The 18,855-nt window shown below is 38.6% G+C and overlaps 1 protein-coding gene across 7 annotated transcripts in view; it reads left to right on the forward strand.

The window, feature by feature from the left end:
- The window catches only part of SYNE1 (spectrin repeat containing nuclear envelope protein 1), a 438,352-nt gene that overhangs the window by 391,957 nt on the left and 27,540 nt on the right, over positions 1-18,855 (forward strand). For 6 of the 7 annotated variants that reach the window (XM_076002855.1, XM_076002857.1, XM_020287266.2 and 3 more), the window contains 4 exons: positions 8,956-9,118; positions 14,729-14,916; positions 15,809-15,959; positions 18,524-18,706. In XM_076002855.1, the coding sequence (XP_075858970.1) occupies positions 8,956-9,118; positions 14,729-14,916; positions 15,809-15,959; positions 18,524-18,706 (685 nt within the window). Of the gene's footprint in view, positions 1-38; positions 2,664-8,955; positions 9,119-14,728; positions 14,917-15,808; positions 15,960-18,523; positions 18,707-18,855 lie in introns of those variants that run through there. The other variant, XM_076002859.1, reaches the window with a different exon arrangement.

The following is an 18,855-nucleotide window of genomic DNA, read 5'->3' on the forward strand; positions in this document are numbered from 1 at the left end:
CACAGGGCTTTTCCCTCTGTGCTGTCTTCTGCCGCTCTCCTGCCCGCGGCCTGGCCAGCTCAGCTCCTGGTGTCCTTCATGCTCTTCCTTTTCTTCAGGTTAGATCAGAGTCTTCCTACCTGCCTAGCGGGCTTTCTGGGCTTCTCCTTCATGGCATTGCCCTGAAGTGTGTGGGATCCTCTGTGATCAGTTGTTTACAGTCTGTTCTCTCTACTAAAACGTACGTGGATCCAGTCTCCATAGCGACCCCAGAACCTAACGGAGTTCTTTGCACATAGCGGTCCCGCCAGTACTTGTTGGGCTTCTCAAATCTAAGGCATACGGTGACAGTGCCACCTAGGCAGGGGAGCTGTGCAGCCGGGCTCAGGGGCTCGACTGCCTCTGTCCTCAAGTGTTTCTGCCTCACCAAGCTGCTTATCTTCTCAGTACCTCGGTTGCCGCGTGTGCGAAGTGGGTATGGGAAGAGTAGCTAACTCGCGAGGTTATTAGGGGGATTAAATGAGATAGCACCTGTAAACCCTTAGCACAGAACGTGCTCAGTCAAGGTCACCTTTCATCCCAGAGGGAGTTTAAAACACCGCACGTGCAGTGCAAGGACGGCGTCGTGGAGTCCATAGCGGCTGCTCTCAGGAGGGGTTTCAGTCTAAATGGAGTTCTACCCACATTGGAGGCCAAAGGAAACTTAATCCTGGGAACCTATGTCTAGTGTTATTACCTAAGAGTGGTCAAGCCAGAAGGTGCCGGGTAAGGATCAGGAATGCATTGATGCAACAAGTATGGAAACAGCACCGAACTAATCAAGAGGCTGGAGTTTATCCACCTCTTGTGTGGTTCTGCTGTGTGATCTACGGCTTACTGAATAACTTCTCTGAGCCTGAGCCCCAGATTCCTCATTTTCAAAATGGTCCTTAAACTAACTGCCACATCACCAGTGAGACAATGCAAGGGAAAGGACTGCCTGTATACCGTAAAACACTGGGTACGCCAGTGTCATTCTTTTAGAAAGCGACAGAGTATTTCATAGTGCAAATATACTATGACTTATTCAGTGTTTTCTTTGTTTACAAACATTGGTATTGTTGTCATTTTTTGCTATTACAACAATCTTTTAAAGCCTTGCCTTGCCTTGCCTTGCATTTAGTTCACTGGAATAAATATACCATGCTAACAATAATGAGCATGAAAAAAAGCAAAACATTTTTAAACCCATAAGGAAAACTAAATATGGTAAAAGGAATTAAACTAAGGAAATTTTGATTAAACTTTCTGAAGATCTCAGGTTTTTTAAAATGTTAATTATGATCAAGAAAAAACAAACTTACCTACTCTGATGAAATTATGACCAATATATTCCTTTGATCAAAGCTTATATATTTCCATTTCTGATTATTAAAAATAATATATCAGAGTGATTGTTTTATAAAAGAATTCACCATAGGTTATCTTTAAGTACTGAATTTTGTGGAGTTTTGTATTTCTTATACAACACTTCTTTATTTCTTTTATAAAGAAAATGTATTTCCTCCAGTATTCTGTTTTAAAAACAATCAATTCACATGACCAGAACCAAATGCTTTATTTTAGTTATAATTCATCCAATAGGCCTTTTAAAAAAGAACTTAGAAAATATTAATGATTTATTTATTTATAATTTACTTGTGTGTATACTTTACTCAAAAAAGGACTTCAAGCAACCAGCATTAGTTATATTTTATTACATTATCAGTAATTAACAATTTGGAGACTTGTCTTTAAAAGTTTAAATTATGAACTTAGTTTTATTAGCACAGGAAAAATTGGAAAACTCTTAAAAATCCACAAAAGAAAAATATTTATCTGAAATCCCACCAAGCAAACGAACAGATAGGGTCTTTTTTTTTTATTATCTTTAAATGAACATATTCTTTTTATCACCTTACATCATTTGTTTCAAAAGACAAAGGTTTTCAATATGTAAGAAAAGAATAACATTTCCTCATTATCTTTCATGCTCAAATAGTCTATTCAAAGGTAAATACCAGGTACTTTTCCCTCCCACCTTCCCAAACAACCCCCAAAATTACTTACATGAGCAAGCTGGCATATTGAACTCAAGGAAAAAAGAAGTTGCTCATTTTGCTACTACCACTTGTGGAGGTTTTGTTTATTCGTTTGCATTGGAATGATTTGTTTTGTCAAATAGCTTTCCCAGTGAAACAAACCCCCCTCAAGAAAAGTTGACTGGTCCCTGCAGAAGAGCAGAGTTGTCTGCAGCCGGCATTATTTTTGGTATCCTTTCTTTAGACCTGTTGCTTCCTCCTCCTCGCAGATTACACTGAGCTTCTTCCCCTTCTTACACTCGTGGCCTACATTCCAGGAGATCAAGCCTGGCACATGTTAATGAATGTGGGTTTTATTTAGAAACATGACCACTTGTCACTGCTCAGTGTCATGTTATCGGGCAGAGACAACCAACATTTGTCTAGAGGGAGCATTTTCATACTTCTATACACAGACAAGGGGAAACTTTCATCCCCACGCAGGATTTAGCCTTTTGCTCTGCAGAGCCCAACTTTTGCAAGTGGAAGCTTCATGGTGGTGGCAGAGGACCTGCGTGCCCTGAGGATGGCAGAGGACGACTGCGTGGACGCAGATCTCCCAGATTGTAACTGCGATGTCACAAGGCAGGCGTCTCCTTGAGTTTCTTCCATTGTACATAGCTTTCGGGTTACGTGGGGTTTGTAGGGTAGATGCCGGAAACTCTAATCCAGAATTGCTTTTGCCAACGTTGAGTGAAGGCGATTGGTGTTACGAGGTTGTTGGCCATGGACTCCTAACAGTTATTTTGTTGCTTTGCTTTCTTGTCCCCTGCTAGGCGTGCAGAGCTGGATGAAAAGGTTAATGGACTTTTTATTCTGACTCGGTATTCCAGTTGTCTCTGGCCCCTGTGCGTCATGCAAGGAGTATGGCTACAGTAGCAAGGCTGAGACACAGGAAGGAGATTCAGAAAAAGACCCAGTTAGTCTGTCATCTGCTATTTAAAGGATGGGCTTCTGATGAAACTGAAATTCAGCCTTAGCCAGTTCACAGCTTTGTAGTTGAAAGCTTTCCCTTTATTAAATAAAAATCAGGGTCCTGGAGGATTTCCTGTGTGGGGGAAACTTGCATTTGTGTTTGTATGTGAATTTTAATCACTAGCTCATGTAAAGCTTATGTAATGTATGTGCAAAATCTACACATTTATGTCTTAAATAGTAATTTAGTTGTATTATGCAAAAGTTGAGTTCATATTTTTCAGTTGTAATAAAATATGACAGGAATTTTCATTTTGAGTTTTTAAAAATATTTTTCTTTTACCATATCATTTCCCCAATAAATTCCTACAAATGAGTAAGATTTACCAGTGGTACTTTGGTTCTATTATATTTAGAATTTGGATTTTTTTTTATTTTGGGTTATGGATATACTAAATTACTTTGAAGGGAAGTAGTGAAATATAAATATAATATATATTTGTAGGTATGTAAGTACGTGTGTGTGTGTGTGTGTATTTATGTGACAGTGTTAAGAAGCTAGACAATTGGATTTGAAAGTGGAATCCTTCTCAAGAAAGGTCAAATGCCTGTGATACGAACTGGACAGTGAAAGGAGAATCGTAAGCTGCAGAGACTTACAGATTTATCAGGCTTGCTAAACTTACTCAGACATGTGACATCTGTAGGCATCTATTTTGAATTATAATACTGGACGCTACCCAAAGGGATGTTGCTTAAACTTCTCACAATGATAGATAAATAAAAAATATTTTTTACTCAAGCATTTCCTTCAAAGAAATAATGGAAAAATCATGGGACATTTCTCCTAAAAGAGAATGATCCACGTCCAGCACATATCAAGTTTAATAAGCCAAGGCAAATTTATGGGGACCTCTATTACACACCTCCCCCCCCCAGCACGCACATACATGCACACGTATACACGTATACACACACAATACATTACACTACTTGTTGTAAAATGTACTTTTTAAAAAATGAGAAAGGAGAGCCACTTAAACGTTCACCCCACTACTTTACCAAATTTACACATTAGTTTGAAAGAGGAATTTGTCCCTAATGCACTATATGAACAAGCATTTCCATGTCACGATGCCCTTGACATATTGCACACTAACCACTCTGACTTGGAACTCATTCAATATTATAGAAAATATCCTGTAATTTATTTTGCTAGTGTAGCCAATCCAATGGTACAATGTTTACTCACATTCTTTTGTGCTTTGGAACTTTTGATTGTATTTGTGAGTGAGGGTTTTTTTTTTTTGGTTTTTTATTTTTTATTTATTTATTTATTTTTTTGGTGAGTTTTGAACCAAGAAAATAAATGAATTTTAGTACTTGACAAATAGACCATTTGCAAATGTTGGACCTAGAGGAAAAATTTAAATACACATTTAATATCAAATAAATTTTTTTAAATTAATTAAAAATATTTCACTTAGATACTAATTATTAATGTTTAGCAGGCATTTAAATAGTGTCCAACTTAGTGCAAAGCACTGAGCTTAGTATGGCCAGGGGACGGAAAAAAGTGAATGTGAAAATTCACAGTTCCAGCTTTCTGAGGAACTTACCATGAAGGAGACTAACTTGTGCATAAGTAACACCAGGGAGTAAAATAAGGGTAGGAAGGAAACAAGCCCACTGCCCTCTAATGAAACTCTAATGATATTATGAAGTTGCTATAAAACCCCATCCTGACATGTAGTCAGCATTATGATCCTACCAAATCTGAAGGCCGGAAGCTGGTGAAGTGGAAAAAGGTTACTGAGAGAGAATACTCTTACAGGGGTGAAACCGGGATGGACATCTCGCTGCTATGTGCCATTCTTCAGTCCTTTTCCAGTGGGTTTTTTGATTGTAGACTGTCCTTTCAGTCTAGGGTGCTATGGCCAGGACCATGTTAAATTTCTCTGCCTGTCCCTTGGTCATTGGTAGAATGCGTTCCCCAAGCTTTGCACCCCGTAGCCATTCTACAACTGTCATTCACTGACTGATGCTCAAATGAATTTTGTCTTCTATGTGAGAGAAATACGAGTGAGCTGTATGTTAAAGTTCTTGGAAATATTGTTCCAGGCCAATTTATTGAACTTCCAGGCATTGAATGCCTAGGGGATAGTATATAAATTGTACTTACAAAGCTATTAATAATCAGGGAGGTTTTATCTTGAGTGGAAATATAAGTCATGATAAACATCGCAACACATTTTCTTTCCCTATCAATAGAATATATTGTGGAATATGAACATAATTTTTTTTAATTTTAGCATATTATAGGGGTACAAATGTTAAGGTTACATATATTGCCCAATTTTTAAATACACATTTTTTCAAAACAAAATGATGTACGTACCTAAGAGTGCTTTTACAAACTGAAAATGTTAATATAAATATTATTAACTATAATTAATCAAATAGAGATATTATTATTAACAGTTGACCATAGTGAAAATCCTTTTAAGAGTATTTATTTGTATGACAGTGCTTTAAGGAAAATGACAAGGGAAACACTGATTTATTAAAAGGGATGATAACAATTTTAAGCAACTAAAAATACATCAAAATGTTTGAAATACTCTGATTGTGTGACATTTTCTTCATACTAGTTAGTGACTCTTGACCAGAGGAGCATATCAGAATCATCTGTGGCTTAAAAGCACCCTCAGCGGGTTCTGTGACCCAATTTGAAACTTCTTTGACATCTGAAAGTAATAGAGTTGGGAAATATCCGATGACTCTGAGTGTAAGTTGTCAATCTTTGACAACATTCTAATGCAGATCTCTCTGCCTTTAAGTAAATCACATCCCTACTGTCTTAAAAGTCATATTGCTCTTGACACCTTTTCTAGAAGATACTTCTTCAGTTGGGCCAAATTGACACCCTAGGAGATTGAAGTATTTTACTGCTTTTCTGTTTACCTCTAAGATGAGCAGTGCCAATTAGGTGACCATATTTCCTGAACCACAATGCAGGACACATGGTCTAAAGGCAGAACTGCATTTTAAATAAGGGCTGTAACAGCTCATTGATCATATGCTTATTATCACCTTGACCTTTCTTTTTACAGCAATCTGTGTACATTCAGCCATGTCAGGCCCTTAGCAGGGACTCTGTAATTGATTTTTGCTCTTACTTGATCATAATGGAGTTGAGAAATACTACCAGTGACCCTCCCAAACTCCTGCTCACACCCTGTCCATGTTGGGTTTCAAAACTCCTTTATCTGCCCTAGACCCCGGCTCTTTGCCGGGCTCCATTGTCTATATTCATCTAGGAGTTCTCTCCTCCTTTTTCTTCTTTGGCTTCCTCCATATGAGTTCCTAATTTTTTACCTAAAACCATTATAAGGCTATTCCAAACAATTAACTACATTAAACAAAGAAAACAAACAAAAAAAGAAATCAATCTTTCCTTGAAGCCAGGTCATTGCACAGGTTCTGTACTGTATTTACTCAGCTTCGTTGGCTATTTTTCTTAAAAGAATGAACTATACTTCCTTACCATAAGTGTCTGTCTTGGCCTAAATGCACTCTGTTTTCTGTGTCCACAGACCTTGATAAACTGCTCACTTAGAAATGGCAGAGCCCTTCCAGTTGCCAGACCATGGGCCCTCTTGCAGGCCTCCTCATACTATACTGCTCTGCATTTGACAAAGTAGACCAGTAATTCCCAAATTTTAGAATGCACAAAAATCACCCGGAGTGCTTGCCAGATATGCACATGCCCTGGCCAAACCTTCAGAGGTTCTGATTCAGTAGGACTGGATTGGGGTCTAGGATTTTGTGTTTATAGGAGGCAAACCAGGTGAATCCGGTGCAGGTGTCCTTGAGAACACACTCTGACCAACACTTCCCTTTTGAAGCTTCCTGCCTTTAACTTTATGCTGCACTTTCCTGGTCTTCTTCTTTCCTTTCTGATTATTTTTTCTTAGACTGTGATTCCTACTTCTTTAGCAAGCCTTTTAAAATTCATTCTTCTTAGACTACACCTTCTCAGGAGGAAGTTCATCCATTCCCAGGGCTTCAGCTCTATGCGGACAATGCCTAGGCAGATGTTGTAAACTCCTTCCTCTCTTCTGGACCTTGAACTACGTTTCTGTATGTTACTACCTGGTCTCTCAGGCTCATCATGTCCCAAACTTAATGTGGCATTAATCCGAGAACTCGCTCCTCTTCTACATACTCTAAGGCAGCAGCATCCAATTAGTCACCCGACTGGAAAACACATCATTTTTAACTCCACCTCACAAGATGGCAATTCATGAATTTAGCAATTCCATCCTCACCTCTCTTCCTGCTGTGTTTCTAGTGTAGTCTTTTTTGGAAGCCACTGTGATGATTCCACTTACTTGACTCCTATGACATCCCCATTTCAAACTTACATACTCAATATCAGAACTGACCTTATCAGTGCTCTGCTGATAAACCTTGGAGAAGGTCCACTGTGTCAGAAACTGCATACAAACCCATTCTCTCCTCCTTAGAGCATCTTTATAATCAAACTCCTGCCTACCCACCCTTCTTGTATTGCCTCACGTCTTCCTCTCTTTTCTGCTTCTCTTCCTCATCCTCCCTACCCCAACCCTCATTCTCCCTACCCCCACCCCCTCAGCACTATGACACTATTTGACTTCAAAATCTCTGCATTTCCTCTTTCTGTTTCCTGGACCAGAAGCATTCCTCTTGGCTGACATCCGTCTCTCCAGAATGCAGCTCAAATGATCTCTTCATTTCCTTTTCATCAAAGTCAAAACCCATCAATGGCAAGGATGAAACTTCAGTTGTCACTGTATTTTTGTTACCTGGAGCCATGTCTACCTAACACCATAAATATTTGTAGACGGAATAAAGAAATTAACAAATGGGGAGAGAATAAATGAATGAAGTCTTACCCAAATGTGGCCAGACAGAATTTATCACTCCTTGTTTATTAACCAGAGACTGGGTTCATTTCTTTAATCAGGTTCATACCACATTATGTTGCATTTCATTGTTTCCATGTCCAGATTTTCAGTCAGATTGTACATTTCGTAAGAGAAAGAAGTGAGTCTTGTTTATCTTTGTCTCTCGACATGTCACACATCACATATCCACAAATGATTGTTAGATAAATGACATTCTTAAAGAAAACATTTTTTTCCTGCTCCCTAGGGGAAAAAAAATGGGAAAAGGCTCTCTTTTAAAGCATGCTATGTAGTGAATACTAATCTAGGCTTCAAAGGTAGAAAACTGGATCAGACCTTGGATCTGCTCTCTGTTGCCTATAACCCAGTAGGTCCTCAGTTGCCTTTAACGTAATCTCTCACTGGTAATCTCTCACATTGATCGAGTGCATGTGATATCTCGCTGGTGGTTTATCTTGTGTGTGCTTTCTTCTTTTAACGGAGTTCCTGTCACAAAGGTGCTGAAATAGAACTCAACAGGGCTGACGTCATGTTTGTCAATATCAGAATCATTGCTGTGTAATCCATTTGTTGATAATATGTTGAAAATGTTTTTAAAAAGTTTTTTTCTCTTGGGTATTACTCATAGGAGTATAAATTATGTTATTAATGAAAATAATCTTGTGGCAACCATGAGATATCTGTCACTATTATAGTATTATATTAAGAGTTGTGTGGCATGTCATATTCGCTAGTATTTATTGAATATTTGCTAGGCACTGGGCACCCTACATTATTCAGCTTATATAAATCTCATGAGTACTGTTATATGCTATAAAATCCCCATTTTATAGATGAGGAAACAGAGACCCAGAGAGGTTGTGCAACCTGCACAGTGTCTCACAGCCAGCATGTGACTGAGCCAGGATGGACCAGGGCGGTTTGGCTTTAGACCCAGCGCTCGAGGCTGCATGTGAGGGAGACGTCAGAGGGGATCTTGCTGGAGCCGTTATGTTCATCCTCTCTGTCCGCAGGGTGAAGAAGCTGAAGGAGACCCTGGTGGCCGTGCAGCAGCTCGATAAGAACATGAGCAGCCTGAGGACTTGGCTCGCTCACATCGAGTCAGAACTGGCCAAGCCGATAGTCTACGATTCCTGTAACTCGGAAGAAATACAGAGAAAGCTCAGTGAGCAGCAGGTAAGACCTAGAATTGAAGTGAAGTTAATAAGCTGTGGAATGCCTGTGCTCCTGGCCAGGGTGGCGGAGTGGGTATAAGATGGTGACTCTTGATGGAAGGTCAGTAGGAAGCTAAGCAGGACTGCTAAGGAAGGGGGGCTTTGTCTAGGTAGGCGTTTGGGGCGAATAGGTTCCACATCATCACAGAGTTGACTTAAATAGATGCTTGTGCCATCATAGGGCTGGTGTCATTGATCCATCAAGAAGCCATTCTAAGGTGGTAGGTCAAGTTGAGTTGCAATCATGTATCCAAAACAGTGTTGACAGATTCATTTATTTATTTGTGGCTCACTAGCCCACTACCATAGACTTAGAAAGGAGCTCTTTTTTTCTGTGTATAGTGTTTGGTGCATGCTTAGAATTTTTGGAGTTTTAAAAAATTTTGTTTTGCTAGGAGGATTGCATGACCTGCAGACCACACACTTGTAATTTCACCTTAATGAGTGTAGCAAAGACAGCACGTCTCACTGGCATACAGTGTACGATCCAACAAAGCAAAAGACTACGACCCTAAAAAATGCAAACAGAAGATACTCTCAACTCCCACTCCCCTTGTTTATTCTTACTAAGTACATCAGACTACAGTTGCCTGTAGTAAACACCATAAATTTACCAGTAGAAGTATTGTTATTCTAGGCTGAGTACAATGGCTCATGCTTGGGAGGCCGAGGTGGAAAAATTGCTTGAAGCCAGGAGTTCAAGACCAGCTTGAGCAATGCAGCAAGACCCTGTCTCTACAATTTTTTTTTTTAAAGTTAGCCCAAACGTGGTGGCACAGGCCTATTGTCCCAGCTATTTGGGAGGTTGAGGCGGAAGCATCACTTGAGCCTTGGAGTTTGAGCTATGATAATGCCACTGCACTCCAGCCTGGGGAGCAGAGTGAGCCCTTGTCTCAAGAAAGAAAGAAAGAAAGAGAGAAAGAGAGAAAGAGAGAAAGAGAGAGAGAGAGAGAGAGAGAGAGAGAGAGAGAGAGAGAGAGAGAGAGAGAGAGAGAGGGAGGGAGGGAGGGAGGGAGGGAGGGAGGGAAGGAAGGAAGGAAGGAAGGAAGGAAGGAAGGAAGGAAGGAAGGAAGGAAGAGAAGAGAAGAGAAGAGAAGAGAAGAGAAGAGAAGAGAAGAGAAGAGAAGAGAAGAGAAGAGAAGAGAAGAGAAGAGAAGAGAAGAGAAGAGAAGAGAAGAGAAGAGAAGAGAAGAGAAAGAAAGAAAGAAAGAAAGAAAGAAAGAAAGAAAGAAAGAAAGAAAGAAAGAAAGAAAGAAAGAAAGAAAGAAAGAAAGAAAGAAAGAAAGAAAGAAAGAAGTGGTTTTGACTCCATGCCTTTAGATTGCCTTTGAATATTCTATCTGGACCCTGGTCCCTTCCATTACAATTAGGCCATTATAGCTAAGTTACTTAAAAGCTATAAAATGTAAGTAGCATCTGTTTTTAAATCCTATGAAATAGTTTACTTTATTTTACAGACTATTTAAGCCCATCAAATAAGTGTTAATATACACTTTTAAGTGTTAGGCTTTTTTGAAATATTAAAATTAGCATTTAAAAATTTTTATTTAAAATTGACACATAATTGTACATATTCATAGAGCACTATGTGATGTTACATTGTATGTATACATATTATAATAATTAAATTGGGTAATTCCCAATTTAATTACCCAAATTTTAAACATTTATCATTTCTTTGTGGTGACAACATTTGGAATTTTCTAATTATCTTGAAATATGTACTATGTTGCATTGCTTTTAAAGAAATTTTTGTTAGCCAGACATTTTTCAGGTTTTACGAAATTAACATTTTCTGATGGACACTAATGTTTGAAATTCTGACGCTTGAACTGTGGGGTCATGCTTGGCTTCCGGCTCCCCAAATTCTTGTGGTAAACATGGTAATGATGAGTGCAGTGATAAGAGTTAACATGCTAATGGCCAATACTATAATTTAGCAAATGTATAAAAATCAAAAAAATATCTACTTAAATATGACAAATTGATCTTAAGAATTTATAGCCACACCTACTGCTAAAACTGCAATAAGATGATAGGGGGAAAAGGTCACAGCCACAATGGTAAAGATAACAGGAGAGAAAATGATAGAGATGATGGACATCCAGTGGAATTTTTGGAAGATAGAAAGTAGATAAGTCAGTGATGGTGTTAGCAGGATGGAGGGTGGAGAAAGTTGACTCATGCCACAGAGTTCTAAGCCTTAGAAAGTGGAGATCAGGTGAAGCTGAAAGTTAGGTTGTCTGCAGAGCTGTGTTATAAAATGGAAGACGGCTTGAAAGTCTAAATAAGGAGCACTACTGGCAGATGCCCCCCCTCAAGCCCAGGTAGCCAGGCTACTCTGCTTTCTTTTCCCTGGTAGAAGAACAGGGCATTGCTCTCTGGAGAAGGGAAACCAGAAAGACTTTAGGTCACCACCAAGGCTCGATTTTCTATATTAAAAATGGAGATGAAGTGAGTGCCTCTGGACTAAGAGGTGTGGCTCCCACCCCACGTACCCAGCTTGGTTCCCACGATGTCAGTAGCCAGGCTTGTATCGAGCCAGGAGATTGGAGCAGACCTCTCAGGAGAAACTGACCACTTGTGAGAAAATACCTTCAGGTAGTGAGACTTAAGGCAACCCTACAAAGAGCCAGACCTCTGCCTAGCTCAACCCAGTGAAGCCTCCTGGTTGGCAAGCTTTAGGGCCATGCACAGCATCCAATGGCTGACTCACTCCGAAATATGTGTGGAGAAGCAAGAATCCCCACCCCTTAAAGTTACTACCATTAAAGGAAAGACCGAAATAAATAGAGGGGATAAAACAGAAAGGAAGAATCTGAGAAAACACATTCTACAGAGAGGAAGAAAACTTAAAAAGAAAAAAAAGAGGAAACTCATAGAAATGAGAAATTTAACATTAATAAAATAATAGGATGCCTTTTTTTAAAAAAAAAAAGTAGCTTTCATAATTAAGAGTATCTCCCACAAAATAAAACAAAAAGATAAATATATGAAAAATACGAGAGAAATATAATAAAGGATTAATGTGAGAGTTTCAAAACAATTCATTTCTTCCATAAAGGTCTCCCTCACCACCAAAAAAGAATAAAGAAAATGGAGAGGAGGAAGTTGCCAATGTAAAAAAAAATTCCCAAATGAAAAACATACATTTTCAGGTCATAAGAGAGCCATACGAGTACCCAGAAAAATTTAAAACAAAGCAAAACCATCCGAGGGCACCGCATCATAAAATTGCAGAATATAAGGGATACAGAGATCTTAAAGGTTTCTAGGATGAAAAAATCCCGGACTCTCTGAAACAACACTGGAAGCTAGAAGACAATGCGTGCTACTTTCAAAAACCTGAGAAAAATATTTATACTTTAGAACTGTATACCCTGCCATTTAATACACAAAATGTTTACCTCAAATACACCCATTTTCAGGAACTAATGAAAAGTGTGCCACTTATACTGAAGACTAAAGGGAGGGTAAAAACACTATTCAATTCTAGAGAGAGAAAGAGGGAATTGCCAGGATGAAAATGAAGAAAAGTCCCCAGTGACAGCTGTCCTGCAGCCCAGCCAGCACCTGTCCGATTGGGAGCAGATGCCTGGGTGCTCTGGGAGGGACATTTCCAGGGCGGAAACAGGTGGACTAGAGTCCCTGATGGGCTTAACTCATCCTGTAGGGACTTTTATAAGTTCTGTAGGAGAGGGAATAGACATAAGCATTGTAAATTTGAGAGAAAAAGGATTGTTAATTCCAGAAAAACAAAAAGAAATAGAACCATATAGCATATTCTGTTCCTCAAATGTGAAAAATAATTTAATAACTATAGTCATGCAAGCAATGATTGTAGTAGTCTGAGGAAATGCAATGCCTTGTTTTTATCATCATTTTTTATTTCTGTCCCACATTTAAACTTGCTTTTTGAGGAAGCTGCCCGTATCATACATGATATAGAAGCTAGGTCTCTTAAACTATGTTACACTTTTTAAAATTGATACATAGTATTTATACATATTCCTGGGGTACATGTCATATTTTATTACATGCATAGAGTGTGTAATGATCAAGTCAGTGTATTTGGGGTGTCCATCAGCTCAAGTATGTATCATTTCTATGTTTTGGGAACATTTCAAGTCATACAATACATTGTTGTTGCTTATAGTCACTGTCCTCTGCTATCGAACATTAGAACTTATTCCCTCTATCTACCTCTATGTTTGTATCTACTAACCAACCTCTCTTCACAGTCCCCACCCACACACCCTTCCCAGCTGTGGGTATCTATCATTCAACTCTTTACCTCCATGAGATCAACTTTTTAAACTCCCACGTAAGAGTGAGAACATGCGATATTTATTTTTTCTGCCTGGCTTATTTCACGTAACATAATGACCTCCAGTTCCATTTATGTTGCTGCAAATGACATAATTTTATTCTTTTTTCCTGGAGTTCAGTGGCAAATCATAGGTCCCTGCAGCCTCACACTGCTGGGCTCAAGTGATCCTCCTGCCTCATCCTCTAGGTAGCTGGGACTACAGGAATGTGCCACCATGCCCAGCTAATTTTTTTTTTTTTAGTTTTTTTGTAGAGATGGAGTCCTGATACATTGCTTAGGCTGGTGTCAAACTCCCGGTCTCAAGCAATCCTCCAGCCTCTCAAAGTGCTAGAAGTACAAGTGTAAGCCACCGTGCCCAGGCTAATTTTATTCCTTTTTATGGCCAAATAGTATTCCATTGTGTGTGTGTATGTGTGTGTGTGTGTACATATATATGTGTGTATATACACCACATTTTCTTGATCCATTCATCTCTTGATAATCATGTTACCTTTTAACAATGGTGAATTAAGTGTTTAAAACAGTTTGTAGATCTTTGGAGTGTAAATTCCAGTTCTTGAATGCCAACTTTTAGCCAGTACAGCCTGCCCTCTGTGTTCATGGTTGATTTAATCAACTGCAGATGGAAAATATTTGGGAAAAAATTGCTTCTGTACTGAACATGTATAGACTTTTTTCTTAAAATGTTCCACAACTGTTTATATAGCATTTACATTGTATTAGGTATTATAAGTTATCTGGAGATGATTTAAAGTATACAAGAGGATGTGCATAGATTATATGCAAATGCTACATTTGCTACCAGGGACCTGAGCATCGTGGATTTTGGTATCCATGGGAAGTCTTGGAACCAATCCCCTACAGATACTGAGAGATGACTATATTCTATGATTGATCATGTGATTGGTTGGAATGGAAGCAATGGATCTGTGTAGTAGAGTCTCGGGCAAGATTCATTCTTCATTTTTATTAAAGAAGCTGGTTTTATTCTTAGTGTATTCTAATTCATTTGTTCTGTCTATATTTTGGCATTGCTCACATAGCCAAAATATTTCTGGATCCATTTTCTCATACTTCTGAGCTTGCTGGATTTTGTAAATGACGCTCAAGAAGCTTCATGCATGCAAGCAAATGAAATATTTGTCAAGGTTTAGCCTAGCCATTTGTCAATGAGCACAGCTTCAGTTTCTCTCCTCTGTAGACATGTGATTTTTTAATAAAGCATGTTTCGTTCCCCTGCAGGAGCTTCAGAGAGACATAGAGAAGCACAGTACGGGCGTCGCCTCTGTTCTCAACCTGTGTGAAGTCCTGCTGCACGACTGTGACGCTTGTGCCACGGACGCCGAGTGTGACTCCATCCAGCAGGCGACAAGAAACCTGGACCGGCGGTGGAGAAATATCTGTGCTATGTCCATGGAAAGGAGGCTCAAGTAAGCTGGATGCTCAAACAGTTAGGGAAGAGAAAAGCCCAAAAAGAAAAGAAAAAATTACCCAGAGTATCCATTGTTCACTATTTCCTTTTGGTTACAATGTCCTGAAATAGCCTTGAGTTCCCAAACTTGCTGTCATCTACAAGTAGCTGGGAAAATAAGTAGGTATAAAGACAATATATAAATACAATGAGCCAAGTTATGTCTGCCCTAACAGTTTGAATATAATATAGAAAAATTAAAATATTCCCTTGCCAAATATTCATTACAGAATTTGTGGCTGAGAAAAAGTAAAATTTTTTATTGAAAAGGAAATGATAAAAAGACATTATATTTAAAATATAATGTCTTTGAAATTTAAGGTGGCAAAAAGTCATGATGTATTACCAAATTATTATAATGACATAAAACACACTATCATTATGCTCTCTGGTGAACTCTTGAAAGCTTAATATTTATCTTGTTGTCATAGGTTGACCTTTGTCAGGGTGAATCTGATGTTGGACTTAAATAGATTTTCAAGCCTCAGTTTTATTTCAGTGGAGCACCGTCCTGCAAGTATACTCTAGACGTGTTGTTGTATTTGTAAACTTCCTTGCACACATCCAGGACAGCTCACGTGATGTGCTTATGCTATTCAATTTGACTAATTCCAAATCCAGAGCCTTAGGGCATGTTTGAAAAAAATTAAAAAAAAAAAAAACAGCTGTTTTATTTTAGCTCAAACAGTTGTCTCTTTCTCTCTCTGGTCAGCTTGGCTCAAGGCACAGTTATTGTTTGGCACAACAGTTGTATGTTTGGGCACCCTTAATCCTGTGGCAGGCATCAGCAGGGTTCTGGAGTGTAGATAGTCTCAAATGATGAGAATCCGACTTTTTGCTTTCTGTCTCAGAATCGAAGAGACCTGGCGGCTGTGGCAGAAGTTTCTGGATGACTATTCCCGTTTTGAAGATTGGCTGAAGATTTCAGAAAGGACAGCTGCTCTCCCCAGGTCTTCTGGGGTGATCTATATAGTTGCCAAGGAAGAACTAAAGACATTTGAGGTGATTTATAATTCCAAGTTTTTAATCCTTATTTTGCTATGAAAGTAGCCAGCTGGTCCTTGGTGTTCTAAGGCATAAATTAACTGTTTGCCTACAAACTAACTGTTCACATAGCTGGGTGAGGACTTTGTAGCCATCTTTATTATTGCCTCATAAGTAGGCAAAGAAGGGCAAAAAGAAAGGAGGTTTGTATCTTAATTTAAGATTATCAAGAATTAGAAATAATGTAATAATGATGAGAAATTCTATTAGGAAACAAGAATCATGATCCCCCCCACAAATATATACATATATAAAATCATTGATAAAATAGAGTTGGCTCTATTTTACAGAATAAAACGTTTTCCTTATAATCCATTTCTAATTTCACAACGAAGAGCAGTGCTGGTCTTGAGTCACCAAGGCTTTTCAATTACATGGAGACAAAAATAGCAGTGGTGTAATTGTACTCATAAAGAAAGGAATCATTCAATAATTGATTCTAGTTCCTCGCCTATTTGCACAATCTTGAGTCTACTCTATCACTGTGACACAATGAAACTCAGCTTCTCAGCTGCTGCTCATTTTCACAGAGGACCTGACAAAGCCCAAAGTTGACCATTTCTAAATTTGAAGGCTCTTCTTCCTTCAATTCCCACTGATAGGCAGATGTGTGTACTCACATATTGAGAGCCAACAGTTCGGATGCATTCTGATCATTCTTGGTTGCTAATTCTGCCTGAATTTCCTTAAGATGTTTAGAAATAAGACTAAAAATCCAACCAAATCCAGCTGGATTCATTTTTACCTTGCTGTATCAGATAACTAGGCATTTACTGGGGCTTGTTAGAAGAAATGTGGAGCTTGCTTTTTGTTCTTGTGGAGTTTGTAATCTGAGCTGTATGAATCTATAAAATGTTCAAATGTTACATGAAATAAATAAGAGTTTTTCTGAGGTCTGAATGGATTTATGTGTAACTATATCTCTTAATTCCAGAAAAAAAAATATGTTCCTATATAAAAGATTTTCCCTTATAAAACTTCTAGTAAAAAGCCACAATAAACTTTGCAGTAGATTTCAGGTCATCTCACTGTGAGCCAGTACGAGTGGAAGTGCCACTCAGCTGCCTCTTATTACACTCAGCTTCATAAAGGTTAAAACCTTTTGTAATTGGCTTAGACTACAAAGCAGATTATATAAGATCCTTTCTGATGCTATTTTAGGCTCTCAGATTTTATGGGAAAAGTTAGCCATATAGTTAGCTTCTATAATTATTTATTTAGTTCGTTTGTCATTAATCTTGTAGTTAATTTTCTGAGGAGATAGAAATAAATCATAGAAACAAAGTTTTGCTTAAGGACAGTCTTCAGCTCATTCAGTTGAATGTTTGGGATGGGTCTGGATGTGCCGGGTGCTGGCCCGGGTACTGTACCCACTCCAGTGGGCAAACACATAGGTAACTTCCAGGAACAGCAAAATCTCAACTCTCTTTGCTGGGGAAATAACTTCCATCGCTGGGGAAATAACTTAAAGTTTTATAGGCTAGAAGACAGGATTTATTAGGATTAAGGCTCTTAAAGCAACACTCAGAAGGAAAACCATTTAAGAGGCAGTAATGTGGTAGCATGTAAACAGTGTAATAAGCCAAGGAAAACAAAATTTGGGGATTTGATGAGTACAGTCCAATTGGTGAATTATAAAATTGTTGTCTAATACACGATAAAAATGTCATAAATCATATAAATGAGTTTGAGAAAAAAGAGCTTCATTTTATTTTGGCCAAATGATTCCTATGCTAGGGCTATTCTGTATTGCAGGGAGAAAGCAGAAAGAGTGTTTACCTTTAGAATCTCTAAACTGTGCTCAGGGCATGTGGGTATCTTCAAAAGTAGATGAACACAACCATATAGGGTGGTGCACTAGCTCCAACATGTTTTATAGAAACTGTGACTAATTCACAGGAACAATTTAAAAAGAAATAGAGCATATTCCAAACTTTTCAAAACGTAAAATTACTTATATTTTACTAAACTGCTTTTTTAAAAATAAAGTTCATAATAGCTAACCTTTGGAGGGCTTTCTGCAAATGGTAGTTTTAAGTTTTTTCCTGATGGATAGCAGCAGAATTGAGGCAATTTCTAGATTTTTAGGAAACTACATGTTTTACAAATAAACAGTTCCATTATAGATGTCTTTTCTCAGTATTGACACCAGAAATATTGAACATTTCAAACACACATTTCAAAAATATACACACACACACATATGATTTTGTAATAGTTTGTTTTGTGGGGAAATTTGTTTCCCAGGCTGTTAATTATTTTAAAAACTATATTATATTTATATGCTTGTGTGTGTATATATGTGTGTATGCATTTATTTGCTACTATTCTCCATTTTCTTTCATATTTTTGATTAAACCTTTATTTTTCCTTAAGCTACGCCAATTAAATTACTTCGCTTCCATAAGGGGATCCGTACTGTCATTAGAAACTTTCCTTTCCCTCTGTCTGTGGTGGTGTCACTGCCCATTCTCCCGATGGGAGCTGATGTCCCACGCTAATATCCTTCTTTGTGGTCGTAGGCTTTCCAGCGACAGGTCCACGAGTGCCTGACCCAGCTGGAACTGATCAACAAGCAGTACCGCCGCCTGGCCAGAGAGAACCGCACCGACTCGGCGTGCAGCCTAAAACAGATGGTTCACGAAGGCAACCAGAGATGGGACAACCTGCAGAAGCGCGTCACCTCCATCTTGCGCAGACTCAAGGTTCTTATTACGCCTCACCTGTCATTTAGAGGCCCAGAGGACAGGATCGGGCCATTTTTGAACACAATGTTAAGACACCATCTCGGTGATTTTTGTAAGAGTGGGATGGCAGAGGGGTGTTGCAGGGGATGGGAAGTGGCAAAGGATTG

This window comes from Microcebus murinus, chromosome 5 (genome assembly GCF_040939455.1).
Source record: "Microcebus murinus isolate Inina chromosome 5, M.murinus_Inina_mat1.0, whole genome shotgun sequence".
NCBI lineage: Eukaryota > Metazoa > Chordata > Mammalia > Primates > Cheirogaleidae > Microcebus > Microcebus murinus.